Source organism: Pempheris klunzingeri, chromosome 22, assembly GCF_042242105.1.
Source record: "Pempheris klunzingeri isolate RE-2024b chromosome 22, fPemKlu1.hap1, whole genome shotgun sequence".
NCBI classification, from domain to species: Eukaryota; Metazoa; Chordata; class Actinopteri; order Acropomatiformes; family Pempheridae; genus Pempheris; species Pempheris klunzingeri.
In genome coordinates, this window is record NC_092033.1 from 10,486,658 (window position 1) to 10,511,739 (window position 25,082).

General features: G+C 42.7%; 1 protein-coding gene across 1 annotated transcript; it reads left to right on the forward strand.

Moving 5' to 3' along the window:
• Window positions 1-3,692: 3,692 nt before the first annotated feature.
• prrt4b (proline rich transmembrane protein 4b) lies at window positions 3,693-24,995 on the forward strand. Its single transcript, XM_070854228.1, has 4 exons — window positions 3,693-3,752; window positions 9,639-10,739; window positions 16,305-16,448; window positions 22,205-24,995. The coding sequence occupies exons 2-4, from the start codon at window positions 9,734-9,736 to the stop codon at window positions 24,268-24,270; spliced, it is 3,216 nt and encodes a 1,071-aa protein (XP_070710329.1). The 5' UTR covers window positions 3,693-3,752; window positions 9,639-9,733; the 3' UTR covers window positions 24,271-24,995.
• Window positions 24,996-25,082: the final 87 nt, after the last annotated feature.

Consider the following 25,082-nt stretch of genomic DNA (forward strand, 5'->3'; position numbering starts at 1 on the left):
GTATTGAATTTCTAGGTCAGATTTTACTGATGACCGTTCCATATATTAAGACTTATTTTAATGACACGTCTCAGTATGTTTTCTCATTCAGAAGTATATAAAATGTGAAACTTCATTAACAACTGCTCATAGATACATACTCTATACTCTGCAGAGAGACGCACAAAAACGTACGAATAAATAAAAAAACTGCTGTATGAAGACTAATTGTTTTTCCAGCTTAAGTTTCGGGAGATTTGGGGTCTTGACCTTGCTGTCACTATAAAAAGGACCCTGGGCTGGTTTCCTATAGATGGCGGAGCCAATAAACTTTTGATAGAGTCTATTGTTTTTTTTCTTTTTCGAGACAAAGAAACTTTCTTTGACCTTCACAATCTGCCATTGTCTGGCAGTTTCCGTACGCTGGAGCCAGCAGACTGTACAGGGAGAGGACATCAGTACGAAGACCCACACACACACACACACACACTGAATTCTTAGTACTCTCTGGGGGAAGCTGATCTGCTTTCACAGTGTCCTTTAAGATGCCAGGTTGACCTGAGAAAGCACGCAAAGTCCCTTTAACACACTGAAGTCCACTGCCATTAGTCACACTGATAACACAGGAATATGTGTAAAAGTGCATGATATGGTCCATGGAGGTCGTCTTAACTTAGCAGTGGAAAAGTGTGTTTAGAAGTGTTTAGGAGGTGGAAAAAGGATTAAACAATCAGTAAAAATATAGTTGCTCATTTATTTGCCGAACCAAATAAATGGCTTTATTATATTTTGTTTTAGGGACATATTGCTTCATTTGCATCTGAGGGCATATCTGACACACTTGCAAAGAAATGTATTTAAATGTGTATTTAAATATTTTCTATTATTCAATTATGTTTCAGTCAAGTTTCGTGCAATATATTTTTTGGTGAACATGCGTCTGCCCTCACTTATTTCTCATATTTATATGACTTCAAAGGCAAAATGAGAAATAAATAGGAATTTAAAAAACAAAACAGAACAGGAACAATGTGAAGACATGAATAAGTAAAAAGTGAGGCAGGACCAGACTAAAGATCCTTAATTAGAACACATGCTCTCGTCTCGTCGTCCTCGGGCACAGTTTAAAGATCAGCTTCCCCTGTTCCAAATTCAACGCTTCTTAAGACTGAAATATTTAAATCTGTCCTTGTTTTCTGAAGTCTTTGACCCGCTGTCCAATTAAACTCTTTGAAAACACACAAGATTTACCCTGAAATGTATTGCTACCCATCTTTACACAAGACCGTATACTTCTGCATAAAAACATGTCATTTTGTTCATTCTATCTTTATCTAAAATGGCTATAATTGATATTTTCATAATAACAACATATCAAATGACAATGTGACAATGTTAATTGGTAATTGTAGTGATGAACCTAACAGAGTATTATCAGCCGATCTCACATAGAAAAACTTTGACTATGGCTCAATTAAAAAGAAAAAACAAAAACGAAAAAAAAAGATTCTTTATAGTGAAGTATTACAGCCCTAAAGGACTGTATTTGTTCCTTCTCCCCTTCAGGTAAGTATGGAAGATCCATTCTGTGTGAGCTAGATGTTACAGTATTAGCATATAGCTGGCGTGACTACTCTTGAAGGTCAGAATAATAGAGTATCTATTTCAGGTGTTGAAGATATGCGCATTCAGACAATGTGTCCAATCTAAATCTAATCATTTTATACAAAAACGTCACAATGCATTGAATTCAAAGTACAAGCAGCAGCTGTGTAACAAGGAAGCTCGTCTTTCTTCTCACCAGCGTAAAGGTAAAGGCGACAAGAATAGCAAGGAGAGTCAAGGTCAAATATGTTATTAAGGGGATCTTGTCCGCGCCGGCGGGACTGAGCCGAGCCAGGGAGGACCACAGGCGAAACCGCTCAGCCACCGTTCAGGAAATTAGGTTTCCTTGGGCTGAGAGAAACTGATTGTTTCTATATTTGGAAAATTCCTGGGGATCATAGAGGCAAACATCTGGGGAATGTTGGTGCACAACAACACTCTCCATCTGCTGGACACCTTAGATGTGTCGGAGATAAGTCAGTGACAAAATAATGTTTCAAACTGTGTCAAAGGTGAGTCTCCTCAGCCTCATGTAAACTCTGTGGGAGGTTGGACGTGGTGTGAGTTGTTCTCTGCCTGGTTAGGGTGGGATGGGAACTAATAACACAAATGCTTTACGAGAGAACTTGGGTTTATAACAAGACACAAGGTCTCATTTTTGTAGTTTTGGCTACAGAGTATACCTTGAATTACATTCAAATTGGGCAAATCTGTACCGCACAATTAATGTCCAATGCCAACAGCTAGTGTCAGCGCAGGAAGTAGTGTGCCCTATATATAGCATAGCAGAAAGTAAGGGTGTGGAGATATGGGTGGTGGATGGGTGGTGGTGGCAACTTTTACGTAGGAGAGAGTTCCCCTCCTATCACAGACTTGCAATGAACTTTTGCATTTCTATTTATTTGCTGTAAAGTCGTGACGTTCTAAGATGATAGTCCTCTCAAGAAAAACAACACCATCAGTCGTTGCAGCAAAAGCAAAAAATAACACGTTAACATTCATTTGACAAAATACTGTAACGGCAGTAGCAAATATTGATTATTAACAATCAGGAGCAAAGAAGGAAGTAGCGTGACATTGTTAGGTTAAGTCATGGGTGTATTATAAGACCTGGATACCGGACCAAATATGATGCTTATTCAGTCCAATGAGAGTTGGTCGCGCTGAGCACACGCCAAAAAAGTTGTTGGCTTCCAGGTTAGGTGCCGGGGTGTGCGGCCCACTGGATACATCCAGCGCCCTTGTATTCAGTTTTTCTAATATATCCATGTGCTTGATGATGTGCCACAAAGTCTGCAGATGGAGGGGAGCAATAAAATGTGCGGCTTGCAATTTGCTACCTGTTTCATCATTGGTTTCTTAAACTTAACCAAACTGTAACCACAGTAGTGTCAGATCTGAAAACTGTGAGCTACGATTGGTAACAGTTTTGAGAAACTACAAATGAAGTAGCCTATTTTGTCATTTAATTTGATTTAAATCAAAGATTTGTTGCAGATCTCAACAGTGACAGTCTAGTGTTATCATCAGTAACAGGAATGATGGCCAAAACGACAAAAGCGAGAGCCTAGTTGCAATAGATTGGAATTATCTGTTAAAGTTTGACATGAGAAGAAGATAAGCTGACTTCATACAGATTAGTGGTGGACTTGTTTGCAGAAACAAAAACGTCTACATCAGCATACTGGTTATATTAGGTCTAAATATAGCACTTGCAAACAGCTGCATTCTAATTTCAACCAGCTTACAGCTTGTGTCTGCGTGCACATGCAGGTGTGTAAAGGCTGTGCATGTCATATTCTGCATGCGTGTTTGCATAAGCTATTGTAGCCTAACTCTGTTTCCCAGTGTCCGCAGCACTGGGTGATCTCTGCTAATGAACAATTTGCTCGGTGAGGTGTGACCACAGACATTGTTATGGGAGACACACAGTGGACCAGTGATGCAGTGAGCGAGAGAGATAGAGAAAGTGAGAGGGAGGGAGGGAGAGAGAGAGAGAGAGAGAGAGAGAGGGAGGGAGAGAGAGAGAGTGGGAGGGAGGCTGGAACTCAGTTCCACACAGACGAACCTACATAGGCTCAGAAAGACGTTCTCTCCCGCAGCACACACACACTCACACACACACACCACTGGCTGTGGATTCCACGTCTTATTCCATACATCTGCGGGTAAGCAGACATGTTTTCATCCGCCTGTACACATAGCTGTGCCTCTCTCTCTCTGTCTGCATGTGTGTGTTAATCAGCTGCTTTGCATCTAGGAATAGGGATGTGTGCGTCTGACTCCAATAATGCATGCTGTTACATATTGAGACACACACTCTAGCTGCAGCTGTGGGTAAACACACTGACACACACACACAGACTGTATTTCTGAATAACACATAGAAGCTTGTGGTTTTTAGCAGAGACCAGAGGGAACCATTTAGTGGTAAATGTATAGAGAAGGAAGAACTGTGTATGTTGGTGTGTGTCATCTGGGTAAAGCTGATATATAAAGATGTTAATATCTGTTATTATCATGAATATTAGACGTGGAGAATGCAATCATGTCCATGTTTACTCATTCAATTTAAGGACAAAGATGTACAGAATACATGCATGCATGTGTGTGTGTGTGTGTGTTTTGGTATTAGAAACCTTGCAAGCATGGGTGTGTGTGTGTGTGTGACTGGCCATTTGCATGTGAGTGCAGCACAGTCCTACAAGCAGAACAGCGGAGTCCAAAAGGTGCTCAAATCCTGGGGATTAGCGAGACGTCTTTGGCTTCTGCTGTCACCATGGCAAAGGCAGCCGGCGGAACGCCTGTGTTTGAGAGCGTCCTTTATAATCGGCAGGTTCACTGCATTCATCAGCTCCAGGGCTAACACAAGCATTAGCCGGGCACTATTAGTGTCTTTCTCAAGCATGAGGAATACGTTTAATGAGTGGCCAAAGTGGCGTTTTTAAGAGGTGGAGTATAAAAGGCATGGAAGATGTTTGAAGAATCAAATTAATCTGAGATATCTCTGAGATATACATGATATTTAAGTGAATCAACAAGTTTTCCCAGGAGAAAAGATGTTATTCATAGCACAACTAATGTTCTGAGAGGAATTCTGTGTGTGGAAATAGGATTTGTAAGTTGGCGTTTCAAAGAATCACCAGAGGAAACCTAACAGCTTAGAGTAGCAAGACATTAATCTTGTTTGTAAATAGCATGACTCAGGATGCTGTGTGGTTTTAAAGCCTGCAGGATGTACGCAACCTGCCTGTGATGCTGCTCATTTAGACTCATGACCAAAGGCATGGTTATTCTCAGACATGAGAGCAGCTCTCATTAAGGTCGATGAAGTCCAGAAACTATTGACTGTAGCTGGTGGCACCATTTCTATATGTGGATCTGTCCCTCGCACCTCACAAGTTAGATGCCAAAGAATAAACTTGAATATTCAATCATATAGTTAAAAGAGATTGATGAAACATCAGTAGTAGTATATGCACAGATACTTTTTCTGTTTTTTTCAATTGGCATGTGCTATTGTGCAATTTCCTACTTGCAAGTTTGACATTTTGGGATGCTTTCTGCATTAGAGTTACATGAAAAGATCTATATCACTCTCATCCCGTCGGTAAACTTAAGACTACTGCCTGCAGCCTATTAGCTTAGCTTAGCATCAAGACTGGAAACAGCAGGCAGGCATACTATGAAACATGATACTCTAGAATATCAATAACCTGACGTGCTCATTTTAAATTACAATATTGATATAGCATGTAATATGTAATCAATGTCTATTGACATAGACATTGTAGTCTTGTCCATAACGATGAAATGAACCAACCGTAAAATGACTCCTGGGTCTTAAATACTTCTGTAAAATGAAAACATTATTCATATCAAATGTAATTGTTTTCTTGGTTGTTCTGCACATTTCCCTTTCATAAACTGTCACAAGAATTTGTCATGACCATAATGACTACTAGATAGATGGAGGGAGAGACACTTCTGTGCCACGTTAAGCTCTCTAACACTTTATAAAGCCCTTCAAATGTGCTGCTTTAGGCAGAATAAATCCCTGCTGGCTTAAAGCGGCCAGTCAGATTGAATCTGTGCGGTATTGACGTCCCCGGGTAGCATCAAAGTCAGGAGAGGACAACAGGAAAAAGCCATAAGTTGACTCCTCAGATGGGAGATAGTGCTTGTGATGTTAAAGGGCTGCCATCGAAAATATGGGACCCAACAGCACGTGGGAGGATGCACATGTAGATACACACTCAAATACAAGTGCACCTACACATTACCATGGAAATAATACTAGAGTGAAAACTAGTGCTTGTAAATATGCACACCCACGCAGCAGATTCAGAAACACACAAATGTCACCTACAACAGTGACCATCTGCAGAGAGGTAAACGACTCCATCAGCCCAGACTGTGTCATTGATCCTCGGGCCTTTCCGTGCTTATTGCGGGTTTGTTAAATAGTAATCACGTTGGCCACAGTCTATCCGTCTCCATTTGTGACTCCCCTCATTGTAGAGCCTCTGCCTTTCAATCACTCAGGAGTGGCACACACATCTAATTCAGTCACGAGATTTCTCTTCCACCTCTATTTTCATAGCTTTGCTTTTTCTTTCCTCCTCCTTTTACTTTCATTCTGAGAGACTGCACTAATCTCTTCGGCCTTTTCTCTCTTGTTAGCTTGACTACAGCGGGCTTTTTCTAATCACACTGATCACAGAGGGGTTTGTAATGCTATAATACTGCTGTCAGATTAATTTCAAAATATGGCACAGCAGGTTTGACGCTGATTGAGATCAAGATGGCTGATGGTCCTGAAAGAGAGTGAGAGAGTGGGGGCTTCTCATGAACACACAGCACAGACTAAATTGAAAGACAAGGGCCTGTTTACAGAGTTAATAAAAGAGGCTCTGGCACAGACTTCAATGAGCATTAGGGAGACTCTCCTGGACTAAGAATGCCACGACTGAATGTCAGTATGGTGTCTTTGTCTCTCTCTCATCTATTGCCCTTGTCTTTTGCTCCCTGCCCTTTTCTCCTGCCTCTTCTCCTCTCCGTCTTTGCTCCACTGAGCACACTACAGTGGCAGGCCCCATCTTTGTCAGGAGCAGCGAGACAAAACGGCAGCAAAATAATAGAGGGAACTTGTAAATTCCCAACAGACACTTTTTTATAGTTCCTCTCCACTTGCTCTGCTGCCTGTCAAACCAGACAATGCCTTCACTAACAGGCATGTGTTTGATGTGGTGATGAGTGGTGACAAGAAAGTTAAAGGCCCAATCTGGAATTACAGAGTAACACAAGTGGTGCGGTTTTTTGATTAATTAGTGACTAGTGCCGTCGATAATTAATTGCTGGCTTAATTACTAGTTTGTTTAAATAGTGAAATTGAATAATAACGTTTTTTGGCACTTTACTTTCATGTCCATACGCAATCATACAGAGGTGAATATGCATACATAGCACATAGAGAAAAAAATGACATAAATATAAGCAACACACTGACCTATATTAGGTCTTATAGATATCACATTGACTGCACCCATATATTTAACCTGTGCATAGCATATCGCAGCCAAAATTAGCAAGTGCAATTACGATATACACATGGGGATGTAAAGGAGTCGTGTGGGCAACTCAAACAGCTTAGCACACATTGTATGGAATACAGGGCACTATTGTAGCCTGTGAGGAGAAACCCATGCTTTGAGCGTGTCCAGAATTGGACGGAGTGCGTGACTGTTATTCCCAAGAGCACAACTACTATCATTACTCTCCCGCTCGCAAAACTTGAGAGTGGTTTTTCTTTTTTTCTTCTTTTCTCATTGGCTGCTGCTATATGTCTGCTCGCTATGCATCTGCCCATTGCGCATCTGCCCATCCAACATATTGGCACGTTCAAAATCCACTATCAAACAAATACACTGTGTACTGAGAGTGACCATGAAGTTGACCTCAGTAACTGAATTTACTTCAGTTACTTCAGATTTACAGTCGATGGCGCAGTGAAGTTTGAAATTCAAGAAGGAAAAATGTCACATTAGTTTGCCTGTGTATCATCACTATACATGCACTTACATATAATCACAGTCACATCTGCATACATGGCTTCAATTAGACCAGAGCGTACCAGTTTGACACCTTCCCTCAGTGAGAGTACAAAGTTGAGTCCTTAATCAGTCTCAGTAGCTGTAATATTACTGTTGTCCCCTTGGGTTAGAGAACAGTTGTCTTTAGGTGGAGTTTGGCTTTTTTGTTTACCATTAAATATAGAGTGATTCTACGATTATAAACTTTAAAACATGCTGAAAGATATACTGTGAAGGAAAGAAAGCATTTTGTGCTCTACGTGAGATTCCTTTTACCTCACCAGATGATACTGAGGAAAAATGATACTGGAGTGAAATGTGAGAATGGTAGCCAAAATAAATTATACATATTCCCTGCTGTCTAAATAATTGATCAGTTATGCATCAAATCAACAAAAAGGCAATCAGACTTCACAACTAATTAATTAACTAAAATGTTTCTATGTACAATAAAATAGACATAGCTCCTCTAGAAAGCTACAGCACCTTAAGGGCAGCATTTAATAATTTAATGGCCTTCCTTGCTGGCAAAATGTCTTGTGTGGGTGTGTGTACCTACTACAGAACAGTACTGTACATGTGGGCGAACAAGTTCACAATTGCGCTAACGTGCCGAGTCAGATTTAAATTCATCTACAATCATATCTCTGCACGCATGAACTGTGACTATGTGTGGGTTGGTTGGTGCAAGCCTGAGCACACAGGCATCTAAAAACAACCTCACCTCATTGGAAACTGATTTTCATGCTGTTCAGTCAAAAATGCTAAAACTAGGCAGTGTGTGGGAAGCTCTATGTTTGACCCCCCCCCCCCCCCCCCCCCCCCCGGTAGTCAGTCTTCATATCTCGGCATCTGACTGTGTATCCAGGTTGGTTTCATCCCTCTGGGCGGGAACAGAGGGGGAGACGGCAGGTCAAGTCCCTGCTCTCCTGATCAGTGAGAACGAGCCTGAGACTCCCATGACTGATCTTGTGTGTGAGTACGACAGAAAATAGCAATAAGAGAGAGAGAGTAGAGGGAAAGTGAGTCGTATATAAACATGTCAGACTGAAGAACAGAGGCTGACAATGACGAAAAAAGTGTGAAGAACTCATAAAGAGAATGAGCGCATAAAAAAGAAGCTGGAGAGTACTTCACTGAGATAGCGGATTTCTGTGAATATTGATTTTTTTTTTTTTACTCCCACACAAACAGATCTTTCTCCCACAGCTTTAAAGAACAAATAAATCTGAGATTGAAAGAGAGCAAGGCCAAAACTGGAGGAGGAGGGGGGCGGGGGGTTAGTGTGGAGTTAAGTACAGCGAAAGCATACAGGTTGTTGTTCTCACAGGGGAAATTCCTTTAGTGCTCTAGTCTTTTCACTGAGGCAACAGGGTAGTGACTTTGAACCACTCAGCGCTCCACAAAAGAAAAAGAGGTCCCTCTATTCTTATGTTGGCAACCCGGGCCCTAATTCTTCACTAACCTCCCCCAACTCTACTCATGCACGCATTATTCCTTGACCATTTCTCACTCAATAGAATACATATGGATGGAAGGTCTTTCTCTAATTGGTCAGTCCATGTAGCCGCCCAACCACTGTGACACAGCATGCATGTGAGCAACAGCATGACATAAATACTGACCACCACATCTAACGGGACACCACTAATTGTGGGGTGTCCATAATACTTAAGTTCTTGTTGTGATTTGTGGTGGGTGGCATTTTTTTAGCCCGCTAACTTCAGCAGTCGCATGTAATGGGTGGCATAGTTTCTATACTTGATTTACTTTACAGTCTGCAAAACGGCTGAAAAGCAGGTCACACTCTGAACAAACCGAAACTTGGCCTTCCAAAAATATTCGATGAAAAGAAAAATGAACAGATGCAAATTCTATAAAGATTCTGTCAACTCAAATTTAGCCATCCGAGAGTGGATGAAAAATGTGTCACTCAGTGTCCTGTGTGTTCTTGTCTTTTAGGCCATTTTGCCGGAGAGCCAGCGAGCCAGACCCGCCTCAGGGAGCAGGAGAATGGAGAACAACATGTGACCGATCCGTGCGCCACTGTCGACAGCATGCTTCTCCTCCTCCGGACCCTGGCTTTCTGCTTCTGGTGTTTTTTGCTACTTCACAGGCACACTGTAGCTGACGAAGACGCTGTCTGGGGAGTAACGCCATCAGGAGAAAACCCTCCTGAAGATAAACAAACCTATTACCGGTTTATCCCGTTTCTGTCAAAGCTACCGTTCAGTATCCCCTTTTGGAGCTCAGACAGTAACGAAAAGGCTGTGGCGTTGACCACAACCGCCAAAGGGCTGACAGAACCAATCGATCGCTTGCAAGACCACTCGGGTTCAGGGGAAGGGAGCATTTCTGCAGACTCTGAACCAGCCACCACTTCGACTCAGGGGCTCCTAATCAGTGTGACAAAGATAAGAGCAGAATCACTTCCCACGGGGACATCAGATTCTCCACACAGCAGCATAGCGCAAAGCGACAATGATACCCTTGTTTCAGACTCCTACTCTCCCACAAGCAGTTCTATCAGAAACACTGTGTTCACCAAAAATCCCACCATCACACGCACTCCTGAACAAAATGCAACACATACCCACCCACCATGGGGCACCGCACGAGCAGTCGGACCCAGCATGGGTGATACTGCACAACACTTCCCAGGGGTGCACACTGATAAAGAGGAGGATGGTGATTTTACAGAAAAGATCTTCTCGACGATAGCACTAGAAACTACAGTTCCCACTGCTTTGACACAGGCAGCGACTCAAACCACCACAACAAACCCAGGACTGGTGGAGACCAGCAGACACCCTCTGGGGCCTGTTACTCCCCTTACGTCCTCACACACCATGTATGTCACCCTCCATGCTGGAGAGGCCACGACGACAGGAGCTCACCCCACTCGGAGTGAGGCTGACCTGGGCTTTCCCGAGGCCAGGCCGTGGCCCGTGGAGGAACAGCCGGGGGTAATCGGCACTGCCATGGGGATCGATCGCAAACTAGTGCCGGAATCCATAACAAGCACAACTCAGAGCCAAAGGGTTAACTTCCCAATAGCAGGAGGTAAGCAAAGTTAAAGAAATCAATAGTGGCTGGACTCACTCTATGGATGTGATCAATCATGTGCAGGCAGGTCTTAAGTGTTCAATAGCCAGCTGTCAAAAGGCTGCAGACAGTTCGGCTCGATCAGTGACATTTCTGACATGGTGAGTAGTCAAAGCTCCACATTAGCAGAAATACAGATCTTATTGATACTCCGTCAACAATCATCAAGTACGTCTCAGATCAACATGTACATGATTGCAGTGGTGGGTTATATGTTGGAGTCTCTGTTTATCCCACTCAGAGAGAGTATCTGAATGATATAGTTAAGAATTTTTGAAATAATGTGGCTCTATTCTGCTGCTTTTGATGGATAGACATTAGGTCAGGCTACTGATCTTGTGGACAAATACATCTCAGCAGCAAGACAGCTTCCAGAGATGGGAGTTGTACCACAATATAGCATTCAAACCCATCTACAGAGGAATGGAACATCATTGTATTTCTAATGTTTGCATCAAAATCTGTTGTGCAATCGGTCGGGATTAGTTCAAAAGCTTTTTGTGTGATGTGTTGTTGTTGACTGGCCCCATCCAAACCCTAAGTTAATTTTGCATTTCACAATTGCTACCAGTGAGTAATTCGCGCCACCCAATTTCAACAAATCTTAACTAATCCCTTTAACAGTCTATAATGAGTTTTCAAGCAGCAATTCCAGTCCAGCATTGCATAAGCCATTACTTCAGTGAATGGAAGGAAAGAATATGTGACTGACTGCCGCTCGACAGGGGTTTTGCTCTCCACAGAGCACCAAACAGGAACAATGATGAGCTAAAACAGCCATTGGTAGCCAGTAGGTTTCCGGAGACTTTGAGGCACGGCAGTAAAGGAGCGCCTCGTCCTTCAAGGCCCATCCCCCAACACTGTGGCAGTCTTGTGTCTGTGTGCCTAATGTATCTTCAGAGGAACATCCACCTCCAGGTGCAGACACATTCATCATGTAGGGTCAAAGGTTGGGCCAGAATATGATGAGTCTATTATTCTCATCCAGGGGATATCCATCTGATAAAACCATGATTGTTTGGCGAATGTACAAACACTGACGTGTCTCACTCAGCATGTGTAGGACATAATGATATTCTGCTCGTGCATACCGATTACCATCTGTATGTTAATGGTGCTACTAAATGCCCATTTATATCAGTACAAATATATCTTTTTAATTATGAAATTTAAGTCGATTTCCATCCATAAATCACAATTACACAAGCCATTAGGCAAAACAGTAACAAAGCAATTAATCCCAACAAAATGTTATGTTATATTCTTATTACCCTTTTTACACAATCTATTTGGTGTAAAAAAAAAACAATAAATACATTAATAATACCAAATGCTATTATTTTTGCTCATAAACTTTAATATCTGTTAATTTAACAATTTTATAACATTTGCTTGAGACGTTTCCAGCTCCTTATTACACCTATTGCATTAATTCATCCCTTAAAATATAGATTTTAAGTTGGTACATAATTTATGTTTCTTGTTTTAAGTTTCTCTCAAATGATCTTATTTTAAACTACTTTTAGCTTATTTCTTGACAAAATCTAATGCAGAGGTTGATTGAGCTGCTGTTCAGGAGCTTTCAATTACATGACATAATCTTACTCTGCAGATGAAGTGTGCTAATTTGCTACGAGACTGAGATTTTTTTTTGTCAACTGCTGTTTTCCAAGGTCAAAAATAGGCCTTGAGAATAAGCTCTTGGATACTTAGAGATAGCAACGGATTCTGTCAAAAAGTACATTAACAGTTGTTTAGTTAGAATAAAGGCTGAGAGTGAATGTTTTTTTAGCAGTGTAGGAAAGCGACTACTCCAGTTATCTTATCCCCCACTTGTGTTGAAAGTGGTGATGTTATGTTTGGTCTACGGCGCCCAGTGTTGTGTCTGCGCTTGTTTTTGGTTGTGTGGCGTACAGAAAAGACAGGGGCGTCGCCTTGGTGGTGGTGGGGGGGGCTGCTGTGGCCATGTATCAGTATTCCAAGCGCGTACTCAGCGAAACCCCAACCTCTCCTGTGGGACCATCCGCTCACCAGTCGCTGCTCATGGATGCTGAACATGCTCCTTGCCATTTACTCTCTCCTCCTGCTCCCCTCCTCCTTTTGCAGTCGTTTGCCTCTGTACAAACACAAATCCCTGTCACCTTTTTCTATGGGCCGAGATGTCTGCTACGGCTGCTTTGAAGGCTGAAAATGTCTTGACAGGGATGCAAGAAGCATCTGGCCATCCATGGAGAAATGGCAACCAATAGGATAGGGTGTTATTATGTACCGAAGCAGTATTGAACGGGAGTCTTGCAGTGTTCAAACGAGCACACCTTGCCAAAAGGACACAGGAGGAGACTAATATGAAAATGAAAGCACGGCACCCCAGCATTATCATACATTATTCCAATGTGAATATTCTGTGAGCTGTAATTTATCTTAAAGCTACAGAGGGTGAATCATGGTGTGGAACATCTTCACCTCACAAAAGGGTGGATTTTCATTGATCGAGAGAGCATTTGCTGTGTGCTGTTGCTCCTGAGGAGGCTGTCAGGTATATATATATATATATATATATTCTAAAAAAACAGCAATGCTCTGCATCTGTGTCAAATCCTACTAAGGGACACTCAGACACCCGATAGCAAAGGGCAATTATGAGAGGAGAGAGTGGAAAAAGAACTGGGGAATCGCGGCTGATGAGATGTGGGGGTTGAAAATGTAGGTTCTCTAAAGCATTTCAGATAGCCACTGCTCTTCATCTTCTTCCAAATTCATTTATCCTGCTCATTCTTTCCCCTCCTCCCATCTTTTCCATTACTGTATGCTGTAGGAACACGCATGGAGGAGACTAAATCCTTAACACTCTCCATTAATACCTGCAAGGATATATTGGCTCTGTGATCCGAGCGCTATACCAAACAGCTAAAGCACGGCCATTGACAGATTAATTGATTATGGAAATTTCTTTACACACAGAGCATGTGACATGAATATCTGATGGCCTGGTGAAGAATTTCCATGGAAAGGGGTCCAAAATAGGGGGGTGATTTTAATATTATGTCAATCTTCTCATAATGACTCCTTTAACCAGAGTTCATGAAAACTGGATGAATTTCTTTTTGGGATTAGACCCCCCAGCGCTCAGGCTGAATTTTCCAGACTAATGCAAATATGCAATTGTAGAGCAATCTGAATTATTTCTCAACTGATTTTAAAGCACGACCCGAGAGTGTAAAGGAGTTAGAAAGTGCCACGAAGAGCCAAATTAGCAACACATGATGCAATGTTGTGCAAGTACAGTAAGAAAAGATTAAGATGAGATGTCTCAGTCATAATGCCCCATTTTTATGTGTATGATTAGGAGCATCTCTGCACTGCTATCCAACCCATTCCTCATCACTCTAAGCCCAGTGTGTTTGTTACAAACCCACACATGCATTCTCTCGCTAACTCTCTGCGGGCTTGCGTAGACAAAGCAGAGTATAATGGAGTGCACCATCATCTTCTGTTTATTATTTCTGGAAGCTGAAGACAATGAGGAGCTTGTGAGACACGACGCACTGCGAATAACTACCACATCAAAATGGCCATCATTGCCTCAAAAAGTTTGCCCACTGTGGTGCTACTTTAAATTCAGTGTAGGCTACATCTCTGGATGAAACTTAAATTTGCATTCTGTGTGAGTGTGCAAAGAAATATCCATCCACAGCCCGAGGTTAAGACGCAGCGGGATTCTTCTTCAACAACAGATAGAACATGAAGGCCAAAAAAATTATGTTTGCACCAATTAGGTAAAATGATCATTCAGCACACGTGTGATGTTGAGCTGTTCAATGAGTAAGTCTAATCCCCTTTTGATTTTATTTTGCTGCGTCAGCTGTGTTTCTGTTGCTGGTCATCAGTAATTTCACTTTAGATGTGCTAACGGATCGAGTTCCACTGTTCGTACTGTGTGTGCGTGAATGAGGGAGTGAGTGAGTCGCTGTTTACTGTCCTTATATCTCATTTGTGGCAGATCTTGTTAGATGTTGTAATTTAATCTACAGGCGCATCAGGGTGTCAGTAGTGCAGATCTGAGACGCTGCAGTGATCTGGCTGTGGCGTGCAGAGGCTACACTTCCAGTTCACTTGACATGCTCAACAAACAACAGCGTAACTGTGAAAACAAAACGGTGGTGGCAACAAGATCGTTTCAATGAAAGCGACTTATCTTAATTTGACTATCTGTAAAAAACCCTAGTGCAAAGTCCAGCATTGTTAACATTCATGTTTAGTAGCTTTAAGCCTTCCGTTCACATAGCTCTTCTTAAAACTACGAGATGCACAAATTAAGATCTCGACAAGATTTTTGAGTAACTTACAGTAGTTTAATTTGTATTCACAGTACGTAGCTCAGAATAAAGCACTGAAACTCTACAGAGCACCTTTAGGTCACAAAATGAGGACTTGAGAATTTCCTCACGAGAACTTGTCAGTGGACTTGAGGGACTTTGAAAAGATAACATCTGCGTTGTGTTGCATGTGCAGGTGTGTACATGTACAGCACTTGTCTGTGTTACTTATTATTCCCCCCCTGCTTTGGCTGAGACAGATCTCCAGCTGTGTGGAGCCCTACAGTAAAATAAAGTGAGGCGCAGATTTTACTTTGGAGACTTCTAAAACTTACAATTAACTCGGGTGTTACGAGCATGACCCAGATTATACCGTACGATAGTAGCTTGCCTCGTAGCCATTATGACTTTTTTTTTTTTGAGCTCATTATTCTTCCCACTAGCATTATACCTCGGTATCTTTTATTAATATTAATTCTGAAGCTATAAACTAACACTGTACCTGGCACAGAGTCGGCTCATTACTTTTTTCCCCCAACAGATTCACTCACTGAATATCATCCCAAATCTCATCTAGTCCATCATTCATTTATAACTGCTGCACTGTGTTGTAAAACATACAAATCCTGTGCAGAGGGCTGACTGTGACAACATATTTTGTGAGAGTACCAAAGGGAAAAGAGAATGATGTTGCTCTGTCATGTACGCATTACTTTCTTATTCTGTTTGTCTCGTGCTTCCTCTCTCCGTTCTCTCTCTCTTCCTGCTCTGTATAAAATGCTTGTCCTTGTTTGCCTCCACTTTATCGCACTAAGACAGATGATTGAACAAGGGGTCTGGATTTGCGATGCACCAGGATGTACACACTCGAGCACACACACACTCATAAACATGCACGCACACATCAGGATGTCAATGTAATTAGACTGCAGAGGGCCAGACTACTGCGCCATGGATGACTGGCTACAACTAAGTGGATGATAGGCCGATCCATTTGACAGAACTGGGTTAAGAAATATAGCCCTTCCATTTTCTGCAGTCCTAAGTCTCAGATGTGCTGTGAGCAGAGAGCAGAGAGGGTTAAACTTTCTTTCGGCAGGCTCCAGATTTGCTAATCTGTTTTTCTCAGACTATTTGGAGCTACAGTGTGGTGTTCTTTAATTGTATCCCCGATCACTTTGAGGTTAAACTGCATGTGTCTCCCCAGAGCTGCCAGGCAAAGCGGATAAAGAGGATGAGGAGGCTGAGGAAGGTGTGGTTCCTATAGCAGACGGGGATGGTGACACCAGGTTGGCAGGCATCTCCACGCCATCCGCTAAGCTGCTAACACCATCCCTGCCACAGAGCACAGGTGAGCAAACAAATCCCTCAGATGTAAACAAACACTGTAACTTACTTCAAATCCCATCTGCGTGAAGCATGAGTTTGCACTGCCATCCTGTTAGAAGGGCAACTAAAAGGACTGCATGCTGTTTGTTTCATAGGCCGTCCTGTAGCTGTTTCGGTATCCGTGAATCTGTCAGGACTGCGAGAAACAATTACCCTGCATCCTTTGCCTGAAGCCACTAATTGCTTCCAACGGGAGCAGAAAACTGTTCATTCAAGCTGTGATTCTGGAGAACTCCTGAGAACAGAGCAGACGGGGAAAAATGCTCACTCGATAAACAAATATTTCTCTGCCGTGTCTCAGATAAATAAACATCGATCCGACGGCAATAGCTGCCTTTAAAGGCAAACACAAGTATTGATTCAATGCTAGCCAATGACAGCAGATTACTTTAAAATGAAGCGCTGCACACATTAGTTTCAATAAATAAATTACAATTGATTCAGTTTTGGAATCTATTCATTGAGTGTCAAATTGTTCTTATTATATATTTGTGATTTATTACCTGGTTAGACATCGAAACATACAAAAACAATAGGTGCAAATACTGTGGATAATATATTAGATTAAATCCTGGATGGCAGTATTCTGTATTTTTTTTAATTTCGGAGGAGCCAACAGCAGTTTATCTCGATGAACCAACTCAGCTGTGGATCAATAAATGTTTGGTGCTCTAGTTAGTTAAAACTGTAGCATCTATGCCCGTGGAAATGAGGGAACATGTCACCTAGTGTAACACTGTGGTGCTGTGATGTGTTTTGTGTCAGCTTTTGTTTTTTCATCACTACATTTTTCCATTAAGCAAGATTCCCCCACAATATTACAATGATGTAATATCAACCTAAAAGCCCTTCTATATCTATATTCTTCATCATGAACCTGAGTTTTGTTAAAATATGTTTATTAAAAGAGTGACTTTCAGCCCAGTTCACAGGAGCAGATGTAACCCACATTACCTCGCCCAGAATAGCAGATGTTGTCAAGTGATTTTCAAAAATAGACCCATCAAATGTGCCATTCGCTGATGATGGGACGCTATGGGGCTCTCTCTCTTGGTGTGACACTAGTGAGCGAGTGAAGCGATAATATTAGTAGTCTTCCTGCCATTCCAATGGATCCTCCCTAAAGCAAAAATCAGCAGTTACAAATATATGCTGCACATAAAATGTATCATATAAGCTTTGCCATATGCTGTAATTGATCCACAGCGGGTACTTCTGCATTAAGTGCAACTATTTAAGAAGCAGCCTCACATCTCCCAGCACACACAACTGGCTCCTCCTCTTACTTCTCCACAAGGTTCTTCTAAATTGCTTTTTCTGAGGTGAGCCAAATTGAAAAAAGAAGGCAATCTGATGGAAAGTAAATGGAGCTCTCAGTTTCATGATGCAGAATCAACACGGAGCCAATTAAAGATGCGCATGTGGTTGTTGCCCATTAGAAGAATTCATCATCTTTATTACCGTGGCTGATCTACAGCTTATGGTGCCTTAAAGGTGAGACCATAAAGGTTTACAAAACCCAAAGAGATTAAGACATAAATATAGTGACTGTGGACTAACAGAGTTATCGCTGAGACTTAAAAGAAACCACTCATCACAAGAAACGGTCTGTGAAACAAGTCGTGTATGGGCTGATTCTCAGAAGATCAGTCTCATCTATCTTTTAGACCGTCTGCTATCTGTATTAGTTGTAACCTCAATCGTTTTAGGACAGATGAAGATCAAACACTACTTACATCTAATATTTATAGTGATCAGTCTTGTTTTAAACTTTCAATAACGGACTTTTCCAGCCACCTCGGTGCAGCTAACACAAGTTTTAAACACAAAATTGACAAATCCTCTGCTTTCATGTTGATATGACAGTTGCTTATTTACAAATTCAGCTTAGTTGCGTTAATGAACACCTGACCAACGCAAGTCTCTCTTCAACCATTTGTTATAGAGTATAAAGTCAATGGAGGACATATTCCAAGTCTTTCAATCATTAATTCAATCTAATAAATTTAGATGTTTCTATTAGTTAAAATGACCTCTCAGTTGGTATCCACAGGCACTTTGTTTTCAGGCTGAGTCTGTCTAGCGTAGATGTGCCTACTGTCCCTAACATGACAGACTTGTTCCCACAGGAATGTGTCAGATGACCGAGCAGCATGCAGTGGAACATTACACTCTGATCCATCCTTGTACTGTGGCCACCACATACCAAACTCTGTCCAGGCTGCTCGGCTGACCCAGCAGCTCAGATGTGATATTTATTGACATTAGCGAGGCGGCTAAACGTGGCACTAATTCAATACCCGTCACGTTTTCCAGTCGGCCTGACTCAGTGGCATCTAAATCATCATCATCGCCCTGGAAAGTAAACAAATGGACGGACGAGTCATTGGCTTAACGCTGTCCTGAATCCCACCTACTTTATCAGTGGCCCCCACATTCAAAATGCCTGCAGCTGTGTGTTTGTCTTACACCCCGGCCACATTTCCCACACCGCTACCGTCTGTTTTGATAGGATGACATTGTCGGTGCAGTCATACGGTGCAAGCCTGTTAGAGCGCTGACATATTTAATGCCCTCATTTAAAGCTGCCAAAGTCATAACTTTCAACGAGATTAAACATGGCTCCTCTTTATTTTTTCAACTCTAGCGGCACAACACTAGGGATGGCAGTGTCAGTCAGTCAGTCAGTCAGTCAGTCAGTTTGTCCAACGCTCTGGTCCAGACTGAAATATCCCAAATACTACTGAATAAATTACCATGATATTTGTTACAGGCATTCATGGCTCCTAAACACTTCGATGAGTCTTAAAATGAAAATGTGTACAAATATTCAGGGTGCCATCAGGATGTCTGTGATCTCCTGATCATTCACCAGGTTTCATTGATTTTTTTTTTTCTTCTAATAAGCCACAGCTGTTAGCAAATATTTGCTTGCTAGCATGCCTAACTAAGATAGTGAGCATGTAAGATTTTGCCTGCTAAGCATTATAATACACTGACTTAAACTATTATTCTGTGTCATTTGTCCAAGTTAATTAATCAGAAATTGTTTCAGGAACATTTTAAATTTACAATAATGTTAAAAGTGCCCGTTCTAGACACCCGAGGACACTGCTGGGAATTTAAATCAAACGCTGTGTTTATAATTCAGTCATTCCCTCCTGGCAAATTAGTATATTTAAATGGACTTAATGTTGGTACTGCTTGTTCTTTCCTGGCAGAACAGCAGCACTCCGCTTATGTGTGGCAACTGATGTTCACACATCTGTCTGATTTCCTACCCTGCCATACCTGCCTTTAATAATATACTCCAGTGCATTTCAATTTCGGCTATCAAATATTCATTGGGGATTAATTAAAAAAAACAGTGCATCAGTACAAACACAAAGCCTCTAAAAAAACTCATCGATCTTTGTTTTTCCTCCTGTTGAGGATGTGATTACGCTTCAAAAGACAAAAACTGCTGCGTCGTGCTACAGTGAAAGATGCAGCAGCAGCTGGTAGTGGGGTCATATTTCCTCAAGCTTGATGTTTTCATCACAGCCTGGGACAGTTCTTCGGCCCCGGGGTCAGGAGTTGAATGAGGAAAAATGATAAAGACTTCCAACAAGAAGTAGACAGCAGGGCAGTGCTAAAGCTTTTGCAAAAGCACTTGTGGAAATCCTCTGCCACTCTTGAGGATCTAAAACTGCTAAAGAGCAAGGCTTTCTTCTCGAGGGGTACTTGAATACAGCAAATATCAACAGTACAAACACATATGAACACACAAAGACATTGCACAAGTTACACATGAACAAGTGAAAAGCCTTCAGGCTGCTTGCATCTCAGCATCATCACACTAATCTTGCACTGAGTGCTAAAAGCAGACGCACGCCGACAACCATTTTACTCTCCTCTGAACAACAATAGCTGCAGACCTATAGATGTTAAACATAATGGAAGCAGCAGCTGCCATGCATCGGATATAAGCAATTCAGGGAACAGCAGAAGCAGAAAACATACAGCATGGGAAGAGCCCTGTAAAAATAAGGGCAGTCAAAGAGAAACTGTCCCAGTTTAAAAATAACAAACCCACCTTGGGGAGTTTCCTCTTCTTGAATGTGGGTGTTGAAGGGAAATCATAAACAAAAGAGCGAATTAGGGGACCAGGACAGGGTGGGATGGAAAACACAAGAATACAACCCATAAAAGTACGTTAAAAGACAGATGAGAAAGACTTTAAACAAAAATGCGAAACCACATGAATTCCACTTTTAGTTTTACTTAGGAAATGAATTAGACATCTTCAATCTATACGCAAAGATTTGGGGGTTTTGTGGTGCTGATGTCTGCACATTCAAGTTCTTAAAGTGGCACGTAACATTACCGCCCGTTGTAATGTATTCCCCAGTCGTCGCTGGACATATTTACACCCCCCTTTTTCCACTGTTTTCGACAAGAGCTGCAACGCTGCTTTTTGACTGCATTTGTCGACATTTTTACACAAAAAATAAGTCCTCAATCTCACACAGTAATGACTGCAAAATAAATTTTACGAGCCAACACTTCACCAAACCTGCCTGCTGTGTGATTTACTGTGCTGTCAGTTCATTTGTCCCCGTCTCTGTGGTCCACTAAAGCACCTGGCTCTTTATGGAGGAGTGATTGTCTCTGATAAGCTTACACCAAAATGACTGATGAGCCAGTGTGTGCGCACATGACAGATGCAATTAGAAGCTGCCTCTCCTCTGCTGCATCTGATTCTCTTTTTTTTAATGAAGTAAGTTTAAAGCTCCTATTCTTAGACTAAAGGTCTCGTGTTCTTGGTCTGTCTGAGGTGGAAAGATAGCATGTACGAGGTGATGGTTATGTTTTATGGAAAAGAACAAGGTCCATGATGTGAAGCTCAGCGATGTGAAGACTAGAAGGCTTATGCCCATCTGTGAGGCATTATGCTGTGTGAAGTGACTTGTACTGCGTCCCATTCGCATCCTCCAGTAATTGAACTGCACAAACACGTACGCCGCAGATGAGCTTCGCAGGCGTCTCAGTAATGTTCACGCAAACACATATATACATGGTTACTCCTTCATTTCCAACGCTTAACCATTTCCTTTGCAGTGCTAAAACATGTCTAACACAATCATAATTAAGCGGACTTGCATGGAAACTCCAGATGGCTTACGTAATGCAAAAGAAAGTAGCTCTGTGGTTCTGAGTGGGCTGATCTCTTACACAGACACACAGACACACAGACACACAGACACACAGACACACACAGACACACACAGACACACACAGACACACACACACACACACACACACACACACACACACACACACACACACACACACACACACACACACACACACACACACACACACACACCAATGCCAGTTCTTTTAGGCCCAGCTCAGTTTGAAGTTGCTTTCTTATGAGCTTTTAAACAGGATTAGCACATTAGGAGGAAAGTACGCTTTCACCACCCTGGAACTGAGCCAATCTGTTTTCTGGCTCAGATAGTTTGAACCCTGATTAAATGCTTCTATGTCTTCTCATGCGTGGATGATTAAGCTTTTAAGTGATATAAAAAGCAGATATTTATAGCTATTGCTATTTCTAAGTTTTTAGATTTTCTTGTTCTCTTCCAAATACTCATTCAGATATTAATTTTGTCTATCCTACCAGCTATTCAATGGTCTATCTATCTAAATGTCTGCTTGTTGTCTTTCCCTCAGAGACTGCCCATATTCCTCTGTACACTGAAGACTGGATGTCCAGCCTGACCGACAGCGACATCACCTTCCTACCAGACTGCAATAAAGAGCGTGCTGGGATCTGCAACCTCTCTGACACCTGGGACTCCACAACCTCCTCGGAGGTCAAGCCCACACAAAACACCACTGCCGCAAACCAATCAATCAACCCCTTCCTGGTCTCAGCTCAACCAATGTTGGTGCCCCTGTACACCGACTGGAACAGTGCCATGGCAGCTTGGGGAGTGGCCTGGGAGGCACATGTTTACGGCGCTGGTTGTGCCTTTGTGTTGCTAACGCTAGCCTCAGCGCTCAATCTGCTCTGTTTGCCACTGCGATGCCCGTCTGGATGTGGCTACTTTGCCCTGGTCAGCCTGTTTCTACTAGCTGCTGGTTGTACCAGATCTTTCTCGCTCCTGTACGATGCCTATGGCCACCAGGGCCTCTTGCCCTCCACAGAGGCCTCGGTGATGCTCTACGAAGCACCGTTCCCTTGCTTGACTGCAGCTTTCGGCTTGGTTTTCCTTCTCCTCTCCATGCGCTCAAGAATGCAGCTCTCCTACTCAGCCTTTCAGAGACCCTGTTTCCTGGCCTGCCTGGTTGTCTTGCACTTTGGTGCTGCATTCGGACCAGTGACATTACTGAAGTTCTATCAACAAAAACCTCCCCTTTGCCTTTTTCTTTCTCTCATCTCTCGTGGAACCTTTGTAGCACTGGCCACATTTCTGTCTGCTGCCTACTTTGTGTTCTACATCTATGTGCGGGCAGATTCAAAGCACATCTACCACCTGAATAACACGTCGCCAACTCCTGCTGAGCGCTACAACCGCTGCCCCTTTGCTGAGAGCCGGGACTGGGATCGTGCAGCTGTAACCGTTTGTATATCAGCATTGTTTTCTTTAGCATGTGCAGGACTGCAGACGTATGCAATTCTCAACGCTATGGGTGTTGCAGGTGGAGAGGAGGTATTCCACCCTTGGCCCTGGTGGGCTTTTCAGTTTAGCTGCAGACTGTGTGAGCTTGGGGTTTGTCTCACCTTAGCCTTGGTGGTCGCACAACCGGTCTACTGTTCTGACCACCTCCCAGCGGCAGGGAGCTGCTGGACTGAACTGTTATCGTCCAAGTCGCCCATCCTGCCTGGGAGCTACCAGTGGACCCTGAGCCATCAGGAGAAGCTCGCCATTGTCGATACCGTTGGGCTTGGAGAGACAGAGAGCCTTCCTCTTTACACTCTGATGGATGAGAGGCTTGGTAGTAGTCTGAACGGTCTGGACCTCCTCTACCACAGCAACCGGGCCTTGGTGTACCGAGACCTGGACTTGGATTTGGACTTACAGGGTTCAGAAAAACCTGAAGATGGAGGAGGTGGTGAGCCCTCAGGTGGATCCTCATTTACCAGTGACTCCACCACAGATCTGCGGCCACCTTCTCCCATCAATCTACGTCGCAGCATAGACGAGGCGCTCTTCAGTGAAGCCCTCTTTCCCATGAGCCTCTTTAGCCCTACACGGCCTATTCGCTGCAGTGATCTCTCCATAAACAACCACTGTGCACTTCCCAGCAACGGCTTCTGTGATCCTCTCTCGGCTGACCCCGGCCTTTATAGGACCTCTTCCTGCGTGGAGATGTCCTCTAAACCACAGCCCCCTTGCGCCCAATCTCAAGGAGAGACTGTTGTAGGTGCTCCACCATCTCCCTCCCTGTCCTCTTCCTCCAGCTGTTCATCTCCTGATCGTTGGAGGGGCAGCTCATCCTCCTGTTCCCTCTACCGCACCTCTCTCGGAGGCTCCTCACTAGTCCTCTGCCCGAGCCCAGAGAGACATGCTCGTCAGCTTCTCCAGCAAGGGGGTACAGGCCACGTGTCGTCGTCTGGCCACCAAGGCCACGCTGACCCACAGAGGCACTATCATACACTGGGCGCAGCCTCACAGGAGAGCCTGGACCTGGACATGTCGTCAGAGGCAGACCGATCGGTGCAGGAGGAATTCATAAGTGTTTGCAGACAAATCGATGCTTTCAGCATCTGCAGCGAGACTATTGATTTATAAAGGACAGTCTGGTCAAACAAGGGTTACACTGAGGACTTATTAAGGAAGGTGTCCGCTTTATGCAGCAAGTTGACTGTCAAGGTGTTTTACGGCCTGTTTGGTAGTGCATGGTAGCTTTCGCATACACTATAAAAGTCCTATTAGCTGCCAAATTTTTGAAGGTTTTCTGAGCTTTCTAATGTGGTCATTAGTGAATGTCTAAGAGGGTCTAAGTGCCAAGAATGTCAAAAGCCAAAAGGTAATTTGTAACTTTTACATGTTTGATAAAGGCTGGTGAAGTTTGATACATTGAACAGAATTGTAACATTTTACTGAGTGGAGATAACAGGAATTTGTACAAAATGTTTTTATTGCATTCAAACATTCCAATAGCTAGTACTGTGACTGAATTAAGCACTTATTAAATACTACTGAAGTCATACCCTTTCAGACGTAAAATATCATTGTCAACTAATGACAAGGACATTCTCATGTTGAACAAATGGGATTAGAAATGTTTGTCAAACTAAACTCTCCATATCACTACGCCACACATATTACTTGGAGTTACGGTGCAGCAGTGCCCTCTACTGGTCAAATACACAGTTACCTTATCCTTCAGCAGTTATCACCAATGGGTTCTGCTCCTACTTACACTGACAGCACCCACTATGACCGGCTTACTAATTTATTTATGTTCAAATATAACTTTGCTCACATTGTTTAATAAAGTTTGTTTTATAACATTTGGTTTCTTTTACTTAAAAAAAAAAAAAAAAAGGGGGTGGGTGAAAAAGGGGGTACAAAGTGACATCCAGCAATGTTACTTTGCA